The sequence below is a fragment of the Phascolarctos cinereus genome, unplaced genomic scaffold (assembly GCF_003287225.1).
Source record: "Phascolarctos cinereus isolate Bilbo 61053 unplaced genomic scaffold, phaCin_HiC Scaffold_726;HRSCAF=1367, whole genome shotgun sequence".
NCBI lineage: Eukaryota > Metazoa > Chordata > Mammalia > Diprotodontia > Phascolarctidae > Phascolarctos > Phascolarctos cinereus.
The window spans coordinates 182,878,751-182,904,411 of NW_027556098.1; the positions used below are offsets into that span (position 1 = coordinate 182,878,751).

Genomic DNA, 25,661 nt, shown 5'->3' on the forward strand with positions numbered 1-25,661 from the left:
ACTGGAATTTTAAACCTGGGTGATTATAAGAATGCTACTCTCCACTGTAATTGGGAAATTTATAAGGATTGTGGGGAAAGATGATTAGTTTTGTTATAGCTATGTTGAGTTTGAGATGCCTATAGGACATCCAATTTAAAACATTTAGCAGTCAGATAATGATATGTGACTAGATTGCAGGAGAGAGATCAGGGCTGGATATATAGATCTGGGAGTGTTCTTCCTAAAGATGATAATTGAACCCATAGGAGCTTATGGGTTCACCAAGTGAGAGAGAATGTAGAGCAGAGGTTTTTATCTCAGGGTTTGTGAACTGTTAAAAATCATATTTTGATGACTGCATTTCAATATAATGGGTTTTCCTTGTAATCCTATGTTTTTTTATCTTACACATTTAAAAGCATTATTCTGAGAAGGCGTACATAGTCTTCATCAAACTGCCAGGGTGGGGGTGTGGCCGATGATACAAAACAAGTTAAGAAACCTGGGTCTAGAGAGAAAGAAGAAGAGAGCCTATGACAGAACTTTGGGGCACACCCATGGTTAGTAAGTATAACAAATATGATGATCCAGCAAAGGAGACTGGTAAGGATTGTTCAGACAGATAAGATAAGAACCAAAATAGAGTCACCAAAATCCAGAGAGTGGGAGAGTATTTGAGTGTCAGATGCTCTAATACATTGATAAAGGCCCTTCTATAGATGCAAAGATTTTTGGTTTCTTCTTGGGAAGTCTTTTTTTTTTAGGGGGGTGAGGGTGGGGAGAGGGAGCCTTTTGACACAACCAAAACTTATAAAAAAAACTTTATGGGCAAGTAGCCAACTTTTGTTCTATTCAGGAACCTTGAACTTTTTGAATGAAATAGTCCTGGTGCCAGACACTTGATATTTCTGCAAGTTTTCTGGGTGCCCAGACCTGTGGGAACAACTTGTCATGTGGGTCTAAATAACCTGATTGCTTCTTTTTTTTTTTTCTTTTAGGGTGTGAAATGGCTAAGGTTTGATTCCTTGGTCTGTAAGTGACCAGTGTTTTCATGCTTAATGCACGCTTTTTGACTAGTACTTGTAGTTCAAAGGCAGTTGGGATACACAGGGAAGAGGGAAAGAGAAAGAAGATGTAAAAAAGATAGCTTTATTTGTCTCATTATACCTATCACTGGATTAATATAGGCAGATAGAAAATGATAAGCTAGCTTGAAATTTATTCTAAGCAACTTCTTTATGCATCTTTAAGTGTGGCTTTTATAGAAATAGTGCAGCTAAGAGGGCCTAGTGTTTGTTTTTGTTTCAGGAGTGCTTTGTATCCTGAAACCTCTTCATGTTGTTTGCTTGCTTTATAAATCCTGTGTGTAAGGTGGCAAAAGTGAGTTTTCTCTTCATGTACAAGAAGAAAAAAGCTGTCTGTAAGGAAAGTGCTTAATTTAATAAATTATAGATTTGGGGTATATGAAATATTTGTTTCAACAGGAGATTTCATACTGCCCAAAATTTCAGTTTCCATTAACTTAATTGTATTCAATAGACTGAATGAAAAGATCCTGAATACTTTGTGAGTCAGACTTTCAGTACATGCCTAACCAGAGCCTGCTGCTGGCTGCTAGGCAGAGAGGACTTCTACTCTCTAGAAATAGCGAAATTCTTCAGTGTTTGCATGCACCTTTCCTGCGATTGCTTCACTCGCTGTTTGTCTTTAATATGCCTAAGAGTAGTGCTTAAATGTGTATTCATATAGACACATTTGGAGATATGGAGTCTTTAAATTCCATCATGAATCTATTTCTAAAACAACGCATTTGTGTATATTCTGGTTGTACACATATATGCACACACACATTTATACATACAGAGGGCATTGCCTTAGGTACTCCCTCTCCTACATAAAAAAGCTATATGCATCATCTGTCTTTCCTAATAAAGAAATATTGTAATAAAAGGGAGGCCTTATTAAACTAATGCAATAACAACATTTTCTTTGAGGATTTAACACTTCATTTTTAATAATAAAAATCAAATTGTCATTGTTGTGCCCCGTATACATTTTATTCAAATCAGACTAAACACTCTGGCTTTGTGGCTAAGCAAGGCTCTCCAGAGAAAGAAGTATTTTTAGCATTAGACAAATGAGTTTTAGGAGTCAGGTTCATAGCAGAGTTGTAGGCTGTGAATATGCATCCAAGGTGAAACCTGTTTTTTTTTTTTTTGTATTTGATCACAAGAGAAAAATGACTATTAGAGGTATTTAGAAAGGAAAGAGAATGAAGACCGAGAGGGAGATTGTCTACAGCTAAGGGAAGTCAGGTTACTTATTTAGATGGTAGAATGTCCAAGTGTTCTACCGCTGTACAATTTTTTGTTGTCTCAGCTAACCCTGGATTAACCTCTAAAATCTAAGAGATTCAGTTCAGTTTTTGTGTCTGGCCTGGGCCTTTGATATGAACAGGCTTTCTCATGAGAATTCCAGTACTTCTGGCTCTGATCCCAGCTGGACCTAGGAATTTCAAAAGTGCATGAAAATGAAGACTAATGAAAATACATTAGCCACCAAGAACACTGGCGAACCCGGTTAGATGCACTCAGGGAACACACTTTTCTCTTTTTTAAAGTAACTCATTGTCTAAGGATGCTTTGTGGAGGAGTTCAAGTATGAATACTGCAAGAGGTATTTAGTCCACCATTGGAATGAAAAACCGTCACAGTCAGAACAAAGTACTGATTATAGTAGCTCCATATGAAGTATAATTTATATGTAATTCTTTATCGAAAATGAACTAAATAAAAATAATTAAAATGTTCCTTTATTGTATCTGATTTGGTTTACCCTGTATAGTTTGTGGGGGAAAGCCAGTACTTGTGCTTGGCTAGAAAACTGATGGGTTAAGACACTGGGCTCTGGGCTCTACTGTGCTCATCCTTTTGACAGTGATTCTCACACACACACACACACACACACACACACACACACTCTCTCTCTCTCTCTCTCTCTCTCTCTCTCTCTCTCTCTCTCTCTCTCTCTTCCCTGAAGTAAATGGAATTTTTATCTATTAGCCATACTTTGGCCCTTTAGCTATTAGTTTTTCCCTGGCTCCTTAACAACAATAAAAAACTCAGCTTTTTACTTAGTATCTGTTTTTGTACTTGTTTATCTTTGCACATGTTGTGTTTCTTTCTCACCTTAGAATGTAGAATGTAAACTCCTTAAGGTAAGATACTGACTTTTTTCCTCCAGCACTTACCATAGTATCTGGCACTTAGCAGGTGCTTCAAAATATATTATTTAATTGTTTGACTTCTTTGAAAATGTTTACTCTTAATAATATTCTTAAGAAAATACTAAGTCATTAAGTGAGTGAAATTAAAATTAAGCTTTTAATGATACCTTTTTCCATCTGCCCCTTACTGGACATTTTAAATCAGAATCCAAAACTATTACAAGCACCACTGACTATCTTATTCCTTTTGTTGGTGTTGGCTGAAGCATTGCACTTGGTTTATTTCATAAATTTAGTGGAAGGTACATTATCATTAAAATAACAGGTTTAAATGCAGCAAAAGTAGAGTAAAATGATTTAGATTCAGAGGGTCTGGATATGAGGGCCAGTTCATTTACTCTCTACCTCTGGCATTTTGGCAAGTCAGCTTCACTTATCTGGGCCTCAGTTTCCTTATCTGTGAAACTGAGTTTTATCTATGGGATTAAACTAGAAAATCTCAGTGGTCCCTCCCAGCCAAGGGCTATAATACTGTGAAATTTGGTCCATTCGTCAAGCCATTGTAATGAGATTTTGCAGGAGTATAGAGCAGAGGACCCTTAGAAGGAATGATAAGTTTTACTTTCTTCAACTCAGCACTTCCACTGTGTTAACTTTATAAGAGATGCTAACATTTAATCCATAGGGAAAGCTAATGGGATTTGTTCCTGTAGCAGGTTACACTTTTGTGGCCTTATTGACCATAAGAGTTTGAGGAAATGGCAGAATTACTGATATTATGACAAGGTAGTAGTATAGGTGGCATCTGGTGTCAGTGTAGATGGTGTCTGAAAGCCAAAATAGTTTTTCTTTCTCCACAGAGATTTTGTAAAGAGTTGGACATTTAGTTTGGATGAATTATGGTATTTCATATCATGGAAATTTGTTGTCAAATTCAGACCATAACAGATAGAGTTTAATTTGGTGCAAGTATAGAACCCCGAAGTAGAAATTAAGATTTTTAAGTCAATAGAATAATGGTCAGAGTTGTGACTCTCAGATTTTTAAAATAACCTTGTTTTAAGAATACTTTGTAGTCTTGAGTCTATAGATTTGCTTATTTGCTTGTTTGGGTATTGCTTCAATTAAATTATTGTCACAGGAAGTGGCCATTTCCTCCCTAGGTATCTGGGATAGTGTGTTAATATGAAACAATATGTACTTGTGAGAAAAATGAAAATTTTAGTTTAACTACAAATATAAACAAATATGATGTTATGCCATGCACATAGAGGGAACTTTCTGAACAGGACAGTCATTAAGAATTTTATTTTTTTTTAATTCAGAAAATTATTCAGTGTCTCAAATCACTGAATAAAGTGATCAAAATATGATGAGAAAGAACGTTTGCCTTTAAAATTTGCAGTGTGCAAGTATTTTTAAAAAGCTATAATAATAAGGACTCCCCCCTCAATCATCATAACCAGCTGTACATTAAAGTTAAATTTTGGCTTTCTGCAATTTAATAAATAATGTTCAACTTACAAAACTTTTCTCTATGGTAAATGAATATTTGTTGGAATGAGGTGATTTTTATCAAAGGAATGTTATAACAAATGTATATATTACAAAAATGTGTGAACTTTGAAGGTTCTCTTTACTACCTCCCATTTCAACTGCCATAAGCAGAAACATAATTTACAGAAATGAAAACAATCTCCAGCTAGTTTGAGCCTCTCTCTTAATAGAATCACTTAGGTTTGGCTGGACCAGTTTCCTCAGCACACACCTGGTGTATATCACTTTAAAAAATAAATTATGCCTCATTAAATTACAATTAAATGGAATCATGATCATTTGTTTTTCTGGAAGGAAGATGTTTTGCATATTGAAAGCCTAATTTGTTGCAGGTGACAAAAAGGCTGAACAGATTATCTAATATCACTTCATTTTTTTTTTTGAGGGGGGAGAAGTTTTGTTTGCTTGTTGATTTGTGTAAAGTTCAATAACTCAAAATTATAGACACATGAAATATCTTATGTTTTAAAATTTAAAACATTTTGTTATCAAAAACTTGATCATTTTTATTTTCTGTTGATTTAGCTATGATACTTTTTTATTTTCTTTGGACATTTAGGGAAAAGGCAGTTTTTTGATTTTACACTGTTATTCTGTTTGCTCAAGAGGCCCTTAACTCCTTCAATTGGAATAAAATGTTTAAAGATATTCCTTCATAATATTTAACAAACAACATTGACAAAAGCTCTATCCTTACATTTGAGAAAGCCATCATGGTGTTTGGGCTTCGTAAGCAAAATATGTGTAGGTAGGAGAATTGAACTCTAGGTCCTGAGATGCATGGTTAGGGCAAGTCTAATCTGAAATGCACCAGTGATAGTTTTTAATGCTCAGGAGAGTAGGTGGAAGACTCTTAAGAAGCATCTCGAGCACATTAATTTGAAGCCTAAAATTTTTAAGTTGGGAGAGACTTGAAGTATCTAAACCAATCAACTCATTTCACAAATGAAAAAAATCGAGGCCCAGATATGTTAACTAACTTGTCCCATTTCATAAAGCCATCTGAGGTACTTGACAACATTAGATTTTGCATAGGACACATAGGAGTAGCTAACATTTCCATCCTACTTTAGGGTAATAGCCTTAAAGTGATTATTAAATATTTCTATGAAACAATCCCGAGAGGTAGATAGTACAGATAATATCCATAGTTGGCAGATGGAAAAAGTGACACTTTGAGAGTTGTAATCACTTTAAGTGTGAAGTGTCAGAGCTAAGGCTTTAAACACATTTCTGTGATTTGGAATTGGAAGGACTTTAGAAGTCTCTCTGGCTCCACTATTCTACACCATGGCTTTTGAAGCTTGTCAGGGTGAGGTCTGAAAGAAGAGGACCCCAAATAGCAGCTTGAAAAACCTTTAAAATTCCTTATAAAAGTTCTATCAATAAAGAGTTAAAAGATGGCATTGGTGGTGGCAGAGAAGAAGGGATTTTGACGTTGTCAAGTGTTCTTTGAAGGTCTAGGGAGCCACATGTGATCCATCTAGTCTCACTATGAAGATTAAAATGAGCTGTTCACATGGAACATGGGAAATATATATAAAAAAAGAGACACCAGCCTAGACTATCCATTTTTGAAGGACATTTAACCAATATAAGTAATTCGCCTAAGATGGAAACCAAAAAGAGTATAGGAAATTGCTTCAGCTGATAAACAAGTGATATAGCAACCAAAGACAATACTGGCTTGAAGTATAAATTCATTTATAAGAAGGTTGTTGTGAGGCTCAAATAAGATAACATATGCAAAAACAATTTGCAAGTCTTAAAGCACTATTTAAATTATTGTTGTTGTTGCAATTATCTTATAGAGGATGACAGTGAAAGAATATGAGCAGTATTGCCTCATAAAAGGATGCGAAGCAGTATGGGAAAAAAACAAGTTTATATATAGTTTTTTAAAAGATCTAACTAAACAAAATTGTCCCACAGATATTTGACAGTGAAACTTGGAGGACAACAGACAAAAATGGAAAAGATCTGCCAATAATTCCAAAGCAAACTTCTGTATCCATCATATTTGAACTCTATTAACATAGTCTCAGATGTGCTACACAAGGAGGTAGAGATAAAGAAAATAAGAAGAGCAGCTGGACTAGATAGGCATGAATAAATGAATGGATGAATGAATGAAAAAACATTTATTAGGCACTTAACATGAACAAAGCACTATGCTAAGTTATAGGGAGACGATTAAAAAATAAGACATTTCTTGCTCTCAAGGAGTTCACATTGTAATAAAGAGAAACAACTCATATGGGCTTCAGCTACAAATAAGACGGGTAGCTAGGTGGTACAGTCGATAGAGTGCTGGGCCTGGAATCAAGAAGACTCATCTTCCTGAAGACTCATCAAATCTGGCCTCGGGCACTGAGTAGTTAGGCAAGTCACTTAACCCTGTTTGCCTCAGTTTCCTTATCTATAAAATAAGCTGGAGAAGGAAGTGGCAAACCACTTCAGTATCTTTGCCGAGATAACCCCAAATGGGGTCACAAAGACACAACTGAAAAATGCCTGATCAACAGCACCAGTAAGATTAGAAGAACTAAATAAATTGTTAGAGAATACAAAATTGATTTATAGAGCAAAACATCTCTAACACAATGGCTCTTATTAATATGTTAAAATCATATTACTCCTGAAAGATGTAATAACAAAAATAACTTTGCTTGACCTTCTGATTATTAGTATCAAATGAGACATAAAATGGGAAGACCAGTGATGTCAGCAGAGCTAAGCCACTGCCATAGAGAATGTCTAGCCCACAGTTCTATCTAGAAAAAAGGTTTATGTACATGGTAACATTCTCCATATATTTCTGTTGGCACATGACATTGTGTTGATTGCATTAATCCTCAGAACAGTGCAGAGACTATTTTATTACATCTTTAATCATTAAAAAGAGTTTGGCCTAAGGATGTAGGCAGAAAAACAACAATTACTACAATTTGATGAATTGGTTGAACAATGCCTATTGCTAATACCCAAATATGTGGCTGACAACCCATACAAGTGGCTCATCTTCTGTGTATCTCTAGCTCCATCTCCCTCTCCAAACCTGTAAATGGATACTGAGATGGGCCCTGAATTACATAGGAGGAGACTGGGCTAAATAGCCTTTGGAAAATTGTTCAGCTACCTGCTAATAACAACCTTTAAACATCTTCATGAAATGGAGTTTTATTTTTGGAATAACAGTATTCTTCTGGTGGTTCTGAATGGGGGCATGTAATAGAATACTGCAGTAACCAAAGAACTACAGTGGCACTATCCAAAGGGTGTTGAAGAGGTGGGTGGTGGGTGTGAGTTAGTTGAAGCACTTTACCCAAGAAATATCATTCAAGAATGTCAGCAGTGAGGAGGTGGGTCAGCAGTGGCAAGATTGAGGGATACTTGTGGAACAGTATGTATGTTCCTTTGGTTTCCAACCCAGGGCCAAGAAATCTAAAGGAAATCTCCCACCACAGTAGTGTATTTACAGGAGAACATGAACAAAAAATGTTCAAGATTAGAGAATATGGACAGGTTGCAATCCATGTTATATGAGGAATACTTTGTAGAGCTCACAGATCCATCGAAATATCAAAGTTGAAGGAAAAGCTGGTAGAGTTGAAAATGCTGCCTTGTCTTACACATAGGGTTAGCAGATTTTGTAGGGCTGGGGCTTGAAGCTAAATATTCGTACTGTAAACAGTTGAGGTGGGGAGCAGTTCTTATGCAAACATGGCTGAGATAGCAATGCTACTTAAAAAAAAAAGAATAATTCCTTAGCAACACAGGAAATTTAATGTGTTTGGGCTAATATGTTGATTATAGAGAAAAAAATATGTTGCAATAATATAAACAAATATTTTACTTAATATATTAAAAGCAGGAGGAATTATAAAGAATAAGGTGATTTCAATTGCTTTAAATAAATTTAGAGAATACTTTCAGTATTATTTGTGTATAACACATTCTTTAAAAAAATACTTACTTTTATAGTAATTTATTATGTCTCACTTCCACAGACTCCTTCCCTCCTCCTCCCCACTCTGGCCTCTGGTAGATCGTTAAAAAAATAGAAAACTCTTTCAACAAATATTCATAGTCCATTACCTCTTTAGCAGGAGGTGAGTGGTATGTTTCACCTTCAGTCCTCTAGACTTGCAGTTTATCATTGCACCAGAGTTCTAAAGTCTTTTAAATTGTTTTTCTTTGTAATGTTATATAAATTTTTCTCCTAATTTTGCTTTCTTAACTATTTATCAAGTCATTAAAGGTCTTCCCAGTTTCTTCTGAAACTGTCTATTTTGTCATTTCTTATTGCACTCTAATATTCCATTATCTTCTTCTACCATAATTCATTTAGCCATTCCCCAGTAGATGGGCACCCCCTTCTTTTCCATTTTTTTTGGCTACTAAGAAAAACCTATTATATATATTTTTGCACGTATGCATCCTTTTCATATATGAGACCTTCTTTCTGGTTTAAAAGTAAGTGAACTGAAGCTCTGGTTTGACATGTATGCTTAATAAATAAAAATAAACCCCAAGCAACTAGTGCAATGACTTGTACATAGTAATGTTTTAATAAGTATTTGTTAATTGATCTTTACTTATACTTCTTGAATAATTTAATTTTTGTTTAATGTTCCCCATATTCTTATTTTTTCATTTCATATCATTGCTAGAAATAATATAAACACTAATAACTCTCCAGGATTGATCTATGGGGATTTTTAAAAACATTCATTGTATGTCTCTCTTCAACACCCTATGTGCCCTGGCACATACACTTATCCAAAGATGCCCCACAGAGAACTGGTGTTAGACATTCTGTTGCCCTGTGCAAATGTCGTCTCCCATACAATAAACATGTTTCCTAGGCTTACATATCCTTGGCTAATCTGAGGAAGGAGCTGTAATCATCTGTCCCTTGAGAAGGCTATGCTAGTTGCCTGAGATGAGGAAAATACATAATGACCACTTTACTCAATAATTGCAATATGTTTTATTATCATTGATACAAAAATTTAATAAGCCATATCCTAGCTGATTTATGAATTTTTCTTAATTTACAATGTCTTCAGGATTTGCATGCTTTTTTTTCCCTGTATTCTCCACTCATCTCTTCTAAAGAAAAAAAAAAAGGTTTGCTGTATTTAGGTATTAAATGACATTTCCTTTCTCTCAAGCAACATAATCAGACTGTCAGAAATGATACTTTCTTCCTAGTTGATTGATAATCAGAGCTCTAAATGTGATGGTGGCAAATGTTTGTTAGATAAATGACTAATTTGAGGTTTATTTAAAACTGTTTTAATTTTACATAGATTCATTTTCCTTGCTAATTAAGTTCAATTATTTATTATTATTTGTTGTACATTATTTGTATTTTTGTTTTGTTTTTCAATTGAGACTTATGGTTTGGGGAACTTACACTATGATAATTTCCTCCACTGTTGCACGTTGGCACCTCATTTAGTCTTAGAGAATTTCCTGGGACACTGAGAGATTAATGTGACCCATGGTCACATAGCTACAAAGTTTAAGAAGAACTTGGATTAGGTTTTTTGATCCCAGTGTCACCCTTTGAACATTATGCGACATACTCTGTCATGATATTTATTGTATTGTAGATTTTCTCTCCCTTGATGATTTTTCAGCCAGCCAGTTCAACATTCCAATTTATGAGATTAAAAATTTAGATTCAGTTTTTCAGTCATTTTATTAATCATGTCCAACTCTTCATGACTCCACTTGGGGCTTTCTTGGAAAAGATACTAGATTGGTGTGCCATTTCCTTCTCCAGCTCATTTTACAGATGAAGAAACTAAGGCAAACAGGGTTAATTGAATTGCCCACGGTCACACAGCTAGTAAGTGTCTAAGGCCAGATTTGAACTCAGGAAGATGAGTCTTCCTGACTCCAGCTATTTTCTCCACTGTGCCACCTAGATGCCTCTCAGATTTAGATAACATCAATTAAATCTGATTATACTTTCTCAATTTAAAGAGTTAAATAAAAATAAACAAAGTAGTTCATGCACATGTAAAACAAAACACTTTTTAAGCATCCTTTAGCCACAGACTATTGAATGTGTGTAGGGAAAACAATGCCATTATGCCAAAAACAAGACTTAGAATTATTCATAACTGTTTCTGGTTCAATTAAATATCTTTATATATTTTTATTTACATTTATGTCCATGTTCTGATTCTGCTTGTACACCAAAGAAATGTATAGTTAACAATCTTATGAAGCTATGACGTATGGAGCTGGAAAGGGGACCTTAGAAATCATGCAGTTCAAATCATCATTTCCAGGTGAGGAAGCTGAAGCCCTGACTTGCCCAAGCTCACACAGGTGATCTGGAGTAGTGTCAAAGTTTAACCTTGAGTCCTCTTGTCTCCAGATTTAGTATTCTTTCCACTATACAATATTGCTCTCTAGCTAGTTATATTTCTGATTAGACCCTCAATTACATGAGTAAGACAGAAAATAGTATATTCCAGTAGCACTTTAAACTATGAATATTTCTCTGTCACCTTGAAACCCTTACTGATTGAGCACTAGTTGTCATAGAAGCCCTGTCTTCATTTTCTTATATATAAATTTATTTTCCTATGAACTTATCCAGCAGGTCAAACATCAGAGAATATATGTGACTGGAAGATCAGATATATTTAAAAGTCATACAGAATGCAACTACTTATGAATGTTACAGTATGGTTTGCCATAACTGGCCTATGATTTTTAATTAATTGAAAGTAGCAACAAAGATATAGTTTTGAACCTCAGTTTGCTAGTATAAGACAGAAAACATTTTGACAATCTGTCCATTTTCAGTACAAGACATCTACTTTGAAGGTGCATCATAATTTGCCCTCGCTATACTTACCAGAATCATCTCATAAGAGATTTAGTCTTAACAAATATGTCTGAGGTATGTTGATTATTGCCACTAAATATTAAAATTTTATATTCGATTGTAGAGATTATTGTGAGACACAAAGAAGCCAAGTTTTAATAACTTGAGATTTTCTAAAGCATATTAACTCAAACATCCCTAATTTATTTCTTTTTATCTTTGATGATGCTAGAAGTTTGTAGTGAGATGAACTCTGGAGGCAATATAACTTAAAGCAGAATTGACTTCTGATTTTAGAAAGAAAAAACAAGTTATGTAGTACAAGCTTTTCTGGGAACCAGGAGTGCCACTTGCTGCTTCTAAGAGTGTGAAATGAAGTCTGGATTTCCCCAGAACTCATTCACTTACAGGCTATTTTTACATGCATATTCACAAATGTGTGCATGCACACATGGACTTCTATAAATGTTCTTAAGCTTCACAAAATTGTACATTGAGTTCTTTTTCTTATCTCGTGAAGTAAGACCTTTGTCGTCAGTTACATTTTCATGTAAAATATATTCAATCACTTTTCAATAGGACTTCCTCTAGTAAATTTGATAAATTATTTTCTTACTAAGAATCAGTTATGCTAATTCTTCCAAGTCAAGTCAACACATCTCAAAGTATCTTGCAACCCAAGTTATAGATATATTAGGTAGCATATCAGTTGTAATAAGAACTATCTTCATTGCTTCTTTCTTTACTTTGTACATTCGTCCCTTCCTTCCTTCCATTTTTGATTAGTGAAAACTCGTGTCAGCATTCCTATAGCTGCCCGTTGTTTCATTTTGTGTCATAATATATCATATTTTACTCAAATTTAGATGATCTTATAGAATATTGCCTGTAGATCACAGTCATGTGATATTGTGTTTTTAATTCTATTATACATTCCTATTATTTATATCATATTATTATATTATTACTTTTCTATTTGTACCCATATATTAATCATCAGTTAGGGTACTTTTTAGTCTTAGCTTGCTCTTTTCATGCTTTTGTTTATTGTTCTTCACGTAGGTGATCTCAGTGTAACTGCTGACCAGCAGTGATGCTTCCATGTGTTAATTTTCCAAGTAAACTCCAAATATGTGGATTTTTGGAGTAACCTAGATTCCAGTTCTTTGAGACTGTCCCATCTTCAGGCCTGTTTCTTGTTATCCAGACCTGCTTTTACATAATTTCTATGTGAATCTTACTATGGGATATGCCCTTATTTCCATGCATGTCTGAACCATTGATATTTCATTTTAACCTGTACCTGTGATCGAATATTTTAGAAAGAATGTAACATTCACAAAACAATATGCATTTGACTATTTGGTGGCATTTGGTACATGCTAGTATGTGGAAGGATTGTTAGATTTAGAGTCCTAGGACCTAGGTTCAAATCCCAGTTTTTCTACTTACTGGTTGTGTGACCCTGGGCAAGTCATTAAAATTGTCTCAGCCTCAGTTTTTTTCATGAAAATGAAGGAAATATAAAATAAAGGGGTTGGTCTAGACAACTTCTGAGGTCTCTTCCAGCTCTAAATCTTTGATCTTATTTGTTGTTTGATTGTTTCCCTGCTGCTTTTTGAGTTATACTAGATATCCTTAGATTTAACTATCTCATCTTGTTTACTCATGGAAGCAATTGAAGGGTTAACATTTTATTCCTCTTCTATAAGGTCTTACATTTTGCTTTCTGTTACAAATTTACCGACAAGTGACATCCACAGGAAAACAGTGGCCGGTCACACAGATACTCAGCCAAACTTTTTTTTTAATCGATGTAAATCTCCTGTGCCGTTTAAATGTCGGAACTAAATTTACCAAACTTGGCAGATATGTAAAGCTGAACAGGACTGCCAAGTGTTCCCAGTTTCAAGCAGAGATAGTTCTAACAGTTCCTGAAATACTTGTAGGAGGCACCTGGTGGTAATTGCAGTTTCACAATTCTTCCCAAGCGCCTACCTTGCTATCTGGCATCTCTGCACACAGATGATTATTACAGTGATGATAAAGTGTCAGAATAGAACAGTCCCAAAATAAAGCTCAGCCCCCAGAAGATAAACACATTCCCACAAAATATCTCCACTGGAGAACCCTTAGGAATCAGATGGAGGTTCTTGACATCACATCCCAGCTGGTTATAACAAATATATTAACACACACCCACAGAGCTTCTTTAATTTTTTTTTTTTAATTTTGACCAGGGGTTGTTGTCTGAGATTCTGCGTAAGGAAGAAGACCCTAGGACAGCCTCCCAATCTCTGTTGGTAAACCTGAGGGCCATGCAAAATTTCCTCAATCTGCCAGAAGTCGAGAGGGATCGTATCTATCAGGATGAGAGAGAGAGGAGCATGAACCCCAATGTGAGCATGGTATCTTCGGCCTCCAGCAGTCCAAGCTCCTCCAGAACCCCCCAGGTAAGATCCTACTCCCATTATGCTCTTTCATCTTTCCTAGTTGACAGCTTTCTGGCACCAGTAATGCATTTCACTCCTAAAATATGGGGACATGATGAGGCATAGGTTACCATAATTCACTGAATAAATCAATATTTTAATTGGATGAACACAGGTGTATAACAACAATGATTATGCAGTGATGTAATACTTCCTTTCCTTTAGAGGGTTCCTTTAAGATAGAGTTCACTATTCCAACCTCTGTCTTACGTTCTTTTCCCTGACATAGCTGTGAAAGAGGAAGGAAAATAGAGAGGAATACTAGATAGTTGTAGCTCAAAATAATTGGGAATTTTACACAGTGCAATTCAATGATGATCTTCCCTAAGCACAGGAAAAGTTAATTTTGTGAGTCAGGAAGGTAACTATTTGTTATTACTTGAGATTACCTTCTTAGGTTGGCCCATCTATAGGATTCTGTAAGCTTCAGTGACTCATTCATCTTTCTACCCAAAATATATCTTTGTCAATACTATTCTCTGTGAGAACCTTCCAACAAAAATCTGCTTTTGGAAGAAGTCATGTGTGCTCACCAAGGTCAAGGCAATTGCAGAAGTCTGAGGTGAAAGTTCTAATAGAGATCTGAGCCTTTTCCCTCCCATTTCCTACTTTTTTTAGTAATCACATGGCATAGCCATCTTGATTTAGGGTTTCTACGGCATCTATATCATAGGTAAGTTATAATTGTTAAATTGCTTTATGTCACATGGTTTTTGCTCAGTTTTCAAATCTGATTCTGTTTATTAATACTCTAGTTATTGATGGAGCATCCTCTGAGCTAGTTAGGCACAAAGTCAGGCTTTTATTTTATTAAAAATGTTTAAGTTTGTTCAATAACATCTACATCTTGGCATTTTAATATAGTTTACAATGTCTGCACTCTACAAAGATTATGGAACCCTCTATTTAGAGCTGGATTAGGGGACGTCTAGTCTAACAACCTCATTCCACATATAAGGAAACTCAACTTCCAGGAGTTTGTGATTTGCCCAATGTCATACAGCTAATAACTATCAGAAGTGGTATCTGAACCCAGGTCCTCTGACTGCTGCTGTGTTCTGTCATCAATCAATCAACATTAATTAAGCACACACTGTGCCAGATACTGTGCTAAGTGCTGGGGATACAAAAAGAAGCAAAAAACAGCCCCTGCCCTCAAGGAGCCTCCCTTAATGAGGGAAACAATATGAAATATTAAATATATATGTGTGTGTATATGTATACATACACACATATATATGTATGTATGTATGTGTGTATATACACACACACACACACACACACATATATATGTATATATGTATGTATGTATGTATGTATACAAGCAAGCTATATACAAGATAAATAGGAAACCATTAACAGAGGGAAGTCCCCGGAATTAAGAGGGGTTGAAGAAGGTGTCCTGTAGAAAGTGAGATTTTGTTTGGGACTTAAAGAAAGCTATAGAGGTCGGTAGGCAGAGCAGAGGAGGAAGAGTGTTGCAGATGGAGTGTCTTGTTTGTGGAACAACCAGGAGGCCAGTGTCACTGGATACAATGTCACTGAATTAGGGAGTAAGAAGTAAGGAGACTAGAAAGGTAGGAGGGGGCTAGGTTATGAAGGATTCTGAATGCCAAATAGAGCATTTTATATTTGCTCCTGAGGCAATAGGGAGCCACTGGAGTTTATTGGGTGGGGGGGGGTGACATGATCAGACTTGTGTTTTAGGAAAATCACTTTAGTGGATGAATGGAGAATGTATTGCAGCGGAGAGAGACTTGAGGCAGGCAGATCCACTCACAGGCTATTGCAATAATCTAGGTTTGAGGTGATGAGGGCCTGCACCAGAGTGGTGGCAGCATCAGAGGAAAGAAGGGAAGTATTTGATAGATGTTGCAGAGGTAAAATTGACAGGCCTTGGCCACAGCTTGGATATGGAGGATGAGAAATAGTGAGAGATCCGGGAGCCTGAGGGACTGGGAAGATGATGTTTCCCTCTATAGTAATAGGGAAAGTAGGAGGCAGGAAGGGTTTGGGGGGAAAGATAATGAGTTCTGTTTTGGACGTATTGAGTTTAAGATGTTTACTGGATATCCAGTTCAAGATCTCTGAAAGGCAGCTGGAGATGTTAGATTGGAGGTCAGCAGAGAAATTGGGGCAGGAAAAGTAGATTTGAGACTCAATCCATGGGAACTGATGGTATAGAGGGAGAAGAGAAGAGGATAGAGAACAGAACTCTGAGAGACACCTAAGGTTAGAGGGTATGATCTGAAGGAGGATCCAGACAGAGGAAGAGGTGAGATAGGTAAGAGGAAAACCAGGAGCGTTGGTGTCCTGAAAACTTGGAGAGAAGAGAGTATTAAGATAGAGAAAATGATTAGCACTGTCAAGGTTGCAGAGAGGTCAAAGAGAATGAGGATTGAGAAAAGGCCATTGATTTGGCCATTAAGAGGTCATTAGTAACTTTGGAGAGAAGTTTTGGTAGAATAAGTTCGGAAGTCAGATTATAAGGAGGTAAGAAGAGAGAGTGGGGAGGGAAAATGGGGACAGCTGTTGTAGATGGCCTTTTTAAGGAGCATAGCTAAAAAGTGAAGAAAAGATGATAGCAGGGATGAAAGGATCAAGTGAGGGCTTTTTCAGGATAGACATGGGCATATTGTAGGTAGTAGGAAATGATCCAGTAGACGGGGCAACATTGAAAATAAGTGACCAAGTAAGGTTGATGGAGGCAGTCTGTTGGAGATGGGACAAAATGGGAGCACCTGAAGAAGCAGAGCATTTGTCCTTGATAAGGAGCATGGCCACTTCATCCCTTGAGACAGAGATGAAGGAAGAGAGAGTTCCAGAAGGTATTTGAGTGATAGGTGAGAAAGAGGAAAAAGAGAAAGCTCATAGTAAATGGCCTCAATTTTTTTCTGTAAAATATGAGTCAAAGTTCTCAGCATTGCTAATATCAGGATGTTTGCACCTTAGTTAATTATAACTTTTGGTTTTCATGTACAAAAAGATGATTTGAACAAAGGATTCCCATTCTTGATTGCTTTGGAGATGTGTTGCCTGGCATTCGTTTGCATTTTTTGACCTAGTTATTAATTGGAAGAGTTCTCAATTTTTACTGCATTTATTCACTAATACACAGACTCACTATAAACAAATACAGTGTTTTATAAGAAAGTACAATCATATTTTCTTCATTCAGTTATTACAGTGCTTTCCTTTTATTTATTAATATTTTTAACCACATCACTGGTTTGATTATTTTGTATTTACTCTTTTACAGTAATTTTCTAACAGAAATGTATTCTAGGAACATTGTTGAAGACATAGTATCTTTCAAGCGTAAAGCTTTCTGTACTTCCTTAAGTGGAAATAGTTATTTGCTTCCTCCACACAGTTGAAAATTCTAGTTAGAAAATTCCTAGACATAAGTATCCTTTGGAGACCAATTTAATTTCACTGGTTTCTGAGCACTTTTGAAAATAATTTTGACTATCTAAAAGTGTTGTATGAATATAGTCAAACACTATTTGATCATTCTCTTGATACTTTTAATGTCTGAATAAAAGGTGAATAATTATGCTTTCAAAATATTTATACCATTGTCTATTCAGAATAGAATGAAAACTTAGCTTCCACTCTGGAGTGACGGCAAATGGCCTAGAGAAATCACCTTATTAGCATATTTTGAGTCACATTTGCAGAAATGTCCTTTCTATCTCTAAAGCCATGAACCTGTGAGCTTAAGGGTAAGATTTTTTCTTATTATGAAGATGTAGATGGAGAAATCTTTTGGTCTGCCCTTAGGAGGCAGATAGGCTTTTCAATCAGAAAAGAGGAAGTCAAGAGTCATTGGAGCTTTATGAGGGGGTATACTGGACATGATAGATGTCATTCCTGATTAGAAGGTACCACAGAGTTGACAGGGAGGTTGAGGAAAAGGAAATGAATGTAGGACTTGTTGAAAAAATTATATGAGGAAATAGATTTAGTTTATTATTAAAAAGACAAAGGAAGTGAGTTAGACCATTGGTGGTATGGATAAAGTCAGCATTTTCTAATCTAAGTAACTTCCATTGTTTGGCATCAGTTTATGAAATTGTTTAACAGAGATCTCATGGAGGTAAAGGAAGGCATTGATAATGATAATTGTTAATTGCCAGGGCCAGCTTCAAGAAGCCATTATAGGCATTCTCAGGTGGATGTCTCAGTGACCCCCCTAAAAAATCTTTTGTACTTTACATGTTCCTCTAAATTTGTAAATAATCCTATACCATATATCCTTCCAGGCCTAGGCACAGTCCAAACCAATGGATAATTATTCAGTAGGCAGTATAGCAGATTGAAAATGTGAGATACTCCTTTTTTTCCTGTGGTAGGGGAATCACCAAGATGGTTAGGGGTTCTGTGGAGGGAGAGTAGGCTTCCTTCCACAAAGAAAACCCAAGTTTAGATGGTATCTATTATCAGTTCACCAGCCCAGGTCATTGAATATAATTTGTTGCTCAACATGTTAGCCACTGATAGTAGTTCTAAGAAGGCAACAGTTGAGGGTTGTGAAGCCCCCAGCTTGTTGTCACTCCTCATCAAAGCCTTACTGTGAAGGACCTTTATTGAAATGAGAAGCAAAATCTGTATTTGATCTTGTGGATCAAATACAAACATTTTAGGGTTATGCCAGTCCTGAGGAGCACAGATACCTTCTGTATTGTCCTTCATTTGTCTCTGAAGCTGATGGGAAATCATTCGATTAAAACGAGCATGACAGAATACATAAAATCACAATATGAGTTTAAGAAAATGAAAACGGCATGTCAAAGGCATTCTGAAGCCTGGTTTTATGAAATGAAATTTTGTTTCATTTCCACTGATTTCCTAGGTGAAATTAGGTGACTGTCTGGGTAGCATAATGATGATAATGATGAGAAACCATACATACTCAAATGACATACATATAGCTTTAATAAAGAATGAGAGAGACTCAGGGGAGTGCATTAAATTGAGTAATAATTTATTATTTAGAGACCTCTTCCCATTTACTCATTTTTTATGGGAGAATTGGTTCTTCCTTCAAGGTTTGCCATTTTTAGGAGGAAAAGGAGTAACTCAATATGGGTTTTATAGTTTAGTTTTCCAATCAGACTTTAATGATTGCTGATAGCTTAGTTTAGTGCCCAGGCTACCTGTCTTACCTGTGAACCATTCAGTAGACAATGAGTGAGAGGGAGAGTACAATGTTGACAGGGCCCTGAACGTCCTATAGGAATGCACTGCAATTATTTCCAATCACAATTAACCTGATTAGAATAATGGACAGGAAGTGTCCCTCTGTAGCTAATGCAGTTTGGCATCAGCTGACTGAAATCCTTTGATAATTTCTGCACAGATGGCTGGGCTGAAAGCAGCACTTTTTTAATTATTATTTTCATGGTCTCTTGGTAGGCCAAAACCTCGACACCGACAACAGACCTCCCCATTAAGGTGGAAGGCGCCAACGTCAACATCACAGCTGCCATTTATGACGAGATCCAACAGGAGATGAAAAGGGCCAAGGTGTCTCAAGCCCTGTTTGCCAAAGTGGCTGCCAATAAAAGTCAGGTGAGTGGTTTTTAAAAGAGCAAATGCTAGGGCTGGAATTAGACCTTTTTCCTCCTCCCACCAATAAAAATACATCTGTTCCTATAATAATAATAACAATAATAATCCCCAGGGAATCTGTCATGTTATGCCTTTTGTCTTCAGTGTGGCTTACATTATGGTTTGCTTTTACTTTCAACAGAAGACAAAACAGAGTCCAATTTATAATCCAGATTTAAATATTATATCTATATTTGCATGAGTGTATTAAATATACATATATGTAAACTTTTGTTATATATGCATAATATATAATGGAGAATGTAGGGCTACCTTTTGTCATATCTATATATATGTGTATGACATATAGATGACATGCCTTGTCATATACTATATGTAAGCATATGTGTATATGCATATGCCATTTGTCATGTAAATATATGTATACATATATATGACAAAAGGCAGCCCTGCATTTTTTATCCTTTCCAAATTCTCAGATTTGCTCTTCTTCATGTATTTAAACTAAATCTTGAATGAACAAAACAGCATACTTATAAGATTATAGCCAGGTAACATCCCCTCCTTCCTTATTCCCAGCGGAGGAATGACTTACTTTGTTATAATAACCACTTCTCACAAGCCCTAGAGACACCTTGGGATGTCAGGTGTTTCTTTTATGTGTAGTTTTTTTCCATGCAGAAAACATACATGGGGGAGTCCAGAGTAAGTGCTAAAATCCTTAAAGGGAAAAAAATAGCTTATCCAGTAACATTTTTCAGAGTATGGGAAGTGTGGTGAAAGTGGTACTCTAGGGAAAAGGATAGACAGCTGCTTAGTTTTTTGTTGGGTTTTTTTTGTGTGTGTAATTTTTGATGCAGCTCTAGTTGATAGGATATTATCTGTCTAAACTTGTTTAAAGGGGTAGCCTCTGACCCATCCCAGGATCAGTAATATTTAAGATTATGTTTGCTTATGATGGAGGCACTTCTGAAAGATGTATCTTGGAGTAAACACAATTTGATGAAAGCGTATGCCTGAGTCAGGACACTCTTTGTGCTTCAGTTCTTGGCTCTGAGTCTTTCTCTGACCTCGAATGAATAACAGGCCTCTCTAGTCTCCCATTTATTCAGTAGTGGCGTGGAGTTTGTCGACTGCCCTGTCTTTAGTTGGAGACAAAAGCAGTTTATTGAATATTTTTTAGTCAAGAAAGAAGATAATTTAGATTCAATAAGAATATATAACCAGAAACACAAAACTGAAGGAAAACTAACTAAGACATTACAAATAACAACATACTTATAGGACAAGCTTTCTCACATTGTTTTGAGAGTAATATGATATGATTTAGTTTTCAGGTATAATATAGAGGAAGAAATATTAATGGTGTTGATTGAAAAAAAGTAATTTGATTGTGCCAACTCTACATTCTAGTTAGTATTCTCTTAAGATGTTTAGTCTTATCATTGAAATCCATGAATTATAACTTATAAAACATGAAGTCCAGAAATATTATGAAATACATGAAAAGAAAATGCTATCCAAACCTCTTAAGCAGTTAAATGCATAAAATCCCAAGTACCACATGGCAAACTATAATGAGAGTTGGGGCTGCTAAATGAATAAAGCTGTTAAATGCATAATGCCACTTGGCAAAACTACTGTGTGTTTAATGGTTTTCCACTATGTAATAAATGACATATGTGGTCAATGTGCAGTGTGGATAAAAACTACACAATTGATTTTGCAAACGTGTGCCTTATTCTCCACTTCATGTAAATATCAGCATTTTACATAGTTCTCTGAATGCACATTTTTATAAGGAACCTTCAAGAATAACCAAGGACCACAGTCTGTGAAGCTTACTCAGGATGTAGACAATCTTCCTGTGGATTTTATACTCTGAGCCCTGGAAATAAGGAGTCACAAAACCACCCAAAATAATTTCGATAGCTCAGTGATTCTGGTGTCTACCAATTAGTGAAATTTCAGCTTTGCCACTAATTGCTATTTTCCATTAAGAATTAAGGTAGCAACTTTCTTGGAATTTGGGAGAAAAAGACAGTTTCTAGATTTTACTCTGAGTACAAATGAAAGGAAGCTACATTAAAGCAAAGAGGTGTGAAGATACTTTTTCGTGGGGATACCTTTTTAAATTCTCATTTAGGAATTGGAGCCCTAGCACCAATTTCTGAAGATGGTAAGTGGTCAAACTTTTTTAAACAAGATGATACTTTGCAAAATGAACCCAATTTATATTGACGGTTGATGAAAATTGTTTACTCTTATATTTTATTTTTGCTGTTTAGTCATTTTCAGTCACATTTGACTCTTTGTGATCCCATTTGGAATTTTCTTGGCAAAGATACTAGAGTGGTTTGCCATTTACTTCTCCTGCTCATTTTATAAATGGGAAACTAAGGCAGAGTTATGTGACTTGCCCAGGGTCACACAACTGGTAAGTGTCTGAGGCCAGATTTGAATTCACAAGATTGAGTCTTCCTGACTCCAGACTCGGCACTCTATCCACTGTGCCACCTACCTGCCCCTTTATGTTTTATACTTACTCATAAAGTATTGAGCTTTTCCTAAATGAGTTTGGTGAAAACCCAAACACAGTTCATTAAAGGAATCTGTGCCTTGCACAATATATTCTCTGACTTAATTTCTTTTGCTTGTATTATATATCTGATCACTGCAAAACAACATGTTGAATGCCACAGCTAGTAGTTAAGCAGGCCATTATATAGTGAAACTTAAGGGATCTCAACTAGTTTGTCCTGACTTTATGTAAAACTCAGTAAGTGTTTAAGTAGCTAGCATCTATATGGAATTTTAAGGTTTGCAAAGCACTTAATATATGTTCTTATTTGAATCTCAGTTGTTGTGACTATAAATCCCATGCATGGCACTAGATGTTGTCCCTGCTTTCAAGGAGTTTAATTCTACTGGGAGTGGGGGAATGTGTTCTTTCCTTTTAATGATGTGAGCTTGGAGTGTGAAAATAAATGAAGATGAGATAGGCCATGTCATCTTTTCACAAGTTGACTCGGTCCTGTCCCAAAAGTCAGTGGCAGAGAAGCCCTGGATTTGTAGGTGCATGACTCAGTTTCAGATTATCAGTTCACATGCCAACTTACGTTGCCTCTCTGTGCAACATCACCATTTATACTCAGGTTCATGAGGTACAGGGTTGGTTGTAAAGGTGAGAAGTGGAGGGATGGATGATGTGTGGCTGCAGGGGTAATCCTACAGTCAGTAAGTCTTCGTTGTTTGTTGAAAGTAGTGCCTAAGAGTCATGAAGAACAATGGGGTCCACCACAGGGTGATGGAAAGAGCCCCAAATGAGGAATTAGAATATCTTGGTTCTGTTACTCTCTTTATGACTTTGAACAAGTCACTTAATCTTTCAGCCTTTGGTTACTCATTTATCAAAAACTTATCCTAGGTAAATTCTTGGATCTTATCTATTTTTGAATCTTATGATCCTGCCCTGCCCTGTAGTAGCCCCTGCTTAGAGTTGCTGGCTGTGGAAATAAGACTTCCATACTGATCACTATCTTCCTTCCTTTCAGTATGTCTCTCTATTCACAGTTTGGGGGTCAGAAGGAGAGTGCTCTTTTTCTACCTTTTGGGTCCTCCCAAAGGAAGAGACATATGCATTTAGAGTAAGAGGGCTAGGCAACTCACTATCAAGGTCAGATGCCTTCTTTCTCCTGGAAAGAATGGCATATAATACTTTAATATGCAGGAGGCTAGGAAAGTGGAGTAGGGAGGGCCACTGGTAGGAGCTGCAAGGATGAAATGAGTTTGGTTAGGCAAGGAATACCTGAGATTTCTCTTCTCTGCCCCTCCAAGAAAAAAAATATATATTTTCACTCCTTACTCAGTAATTAGAGATCCTTTGGGATTAATAAATTCCTTTTTTAAAATGCAAATGCCCCCAGAAGACATCTGCTTTAAGATGGGAATAAGCTTTAACTTATTAAAATGTGAGTTGTTTTTATCGGGCAAATATAAGGATCATTTTCTAGATTAGTGAGGGAATGAGAATTTTGATTGGATCAGAGCAGAGGGAGGAGGAATTTTGTAGGGAATATCTGCTTGGAGTAGGAGGCTTTGAGCAGCTAGAGACTAGCTTGGAGGATAGGGAGATGGGCAAGAGACAGGTGTAAAATGGATGTTTGACCTTGATAATTTTGCATAGTGCTCAGTTGATAACTGATAGAGCCCTGAGAATCACTTCCAGTTGAAGGCATTGGGACATTTGGGGGAACCTTCAGATCTCGGCTTTACTCAGTTTACCCTTGTCTCCTCAGCTGAGGCTAGTCCCGTCTACCTTCTCCAATTCAGATTTTAAGTTTCCTTTAATCCCCATCCCTCTTTCACTCAGATGATGAAAAGAGAAAAGGAGGAGAAGTCACTGTTTTCTTCATTATTTCCAATGTGGTCCAGCAGAATATTCACTGGAATTTCAGTTTTTGAAGCTCCATCTCTTGTCCCCTGTGAAGACTGAGGGCCTTGTCCACATCTCTTTTGTTAAGTTTTTTTTTTAAATAGGATCATAGACTTAAACTGGAAAGGACTTTATATACTATTAAGTCTCATCTTTTCATTTTAAAAATAAGGAAACTGAGGCACAGAGAGGTTAAGGGACTTGCCCAGGGTCACACAGTTCTGAAGTGTCTGAAGGGGAATTTGAACCCAATCCTTCCTGACTCCAAGTATAGCACCCTCTCGACTATACATACTATACTCCTCCCAGTAATGTCTGTCAAGTCTGTAGTAGTAGGAAGTAATTTCAGAGCACTGGATACAAAAAGGGGGAATTTGATACCACATCTTTATACCACTCAATCATGGAGTATTACAGAATGAACAGCTGATATAATTAAATCATTTTGAAATTAAAAATATACCAAATTATGAAGTCTTATCAAATATTTTATTTAGTCCTTTATACTCTGTAGATAGGCTGAAAAAAACTCAGCCTTTATGGCCCATTCAGACTTCACCTCTTTGATCCTTCCAGGTCTACCACATTTTCTTATACTTATATGTTGCCATTCTTCATAAACTAAGATGACATTTTCAGTCACTGCTCTTTGTGTAACTCAGCTGATGTATCACATCTGTCAGTGATCTGAAGAAATATTAGTACTAGAGGTCTGGATAAGTTGTAATTTTTATTACTATTTTTGCTTTTATGAGAACATTTCTTTAAGATCCTAGGCTATGAGTTTTGTCTAAATTGCTTGACAATATAAGCCAAGTCCACAGAGTTTTGGTTTAATAAAAGTAATAGGGGCAGCTAGGTGGCTCAGTGGATAGAGCACCAGCCCTGAAGTCAGGAGGACCTGAGTTCGAATCCTGCCTCAGACCCAACACTTGACACTTACTAGCTGTGTGACCTTGGGCAAGTCACTTAACCCCAATTGCCTAAAAGCCAAAAAAAAAAGGTAATAGTTAAAATCTTCCCCCTACCCCCTTTTAAAGTCTGGTCACCTTACCTCACGCAGGCTAGAAGTACAAGGACCATTCACAGGCCCAATCCTGTAACTGATAAGTGCAGGAGCATTGACCTCGCTTTCAATCTGGGCCAGATTAACCCTCCTTAGGTACCCTAGTGGCACATCACTGTAGACCTTATAACATGGCAAATGACTAATAGCTTTTTCTGAGGAAATGTGGTATAATCCAAAGAAGACTACATATGGTAGAGGAGATATGGATTGTATAACTGAGACAAATCACTTAGCTTCTCTGAGTATAATTTTCTTATCTGTAAAAATGAGGATAATAGTGTTTGTACCTCACAGGATTGTAGGTAAAGATTAAATGGGATAATGTATTCAAAATACTTCATAAACTTTAAAGCTTAAATATATAAATGTTAGCTCTTGTTATGCTCTTTTCCTGGTGGAGTGAATGTAATTAAAAATATTAATAGTGCTTTTGGTTAGCGAGCTGGCCTCAGAGGCAGGAATATGTGAGTTAA

General features: G+C 36.3%; 1 protein-coding gene across 1 annotated transcript in view; it reads left to right on the top strand.

Annotated features, from left to right (window-relative positions):
- Positions 1-25,661, top strand: part of SATB2 (SATB homeobox 2) — a 225,818-nt gene that overhangs the window by 133,692 nt on the left and 66,465 nt on the right. The window contains exons 8-9 of the mRNA XM_020993640.2: positions 13,859-14,071; positions 19,529-19,684. Of these exons, the coding sequence (XP_020849299.1) occupies positions 13,859-14,071; positions 19,529-19,684 (369 nt within the window). The remainder of the gene's footprint in view (positions 1-13,858; positions 14,072-19,528; positions 19,685-25,661) is intronic.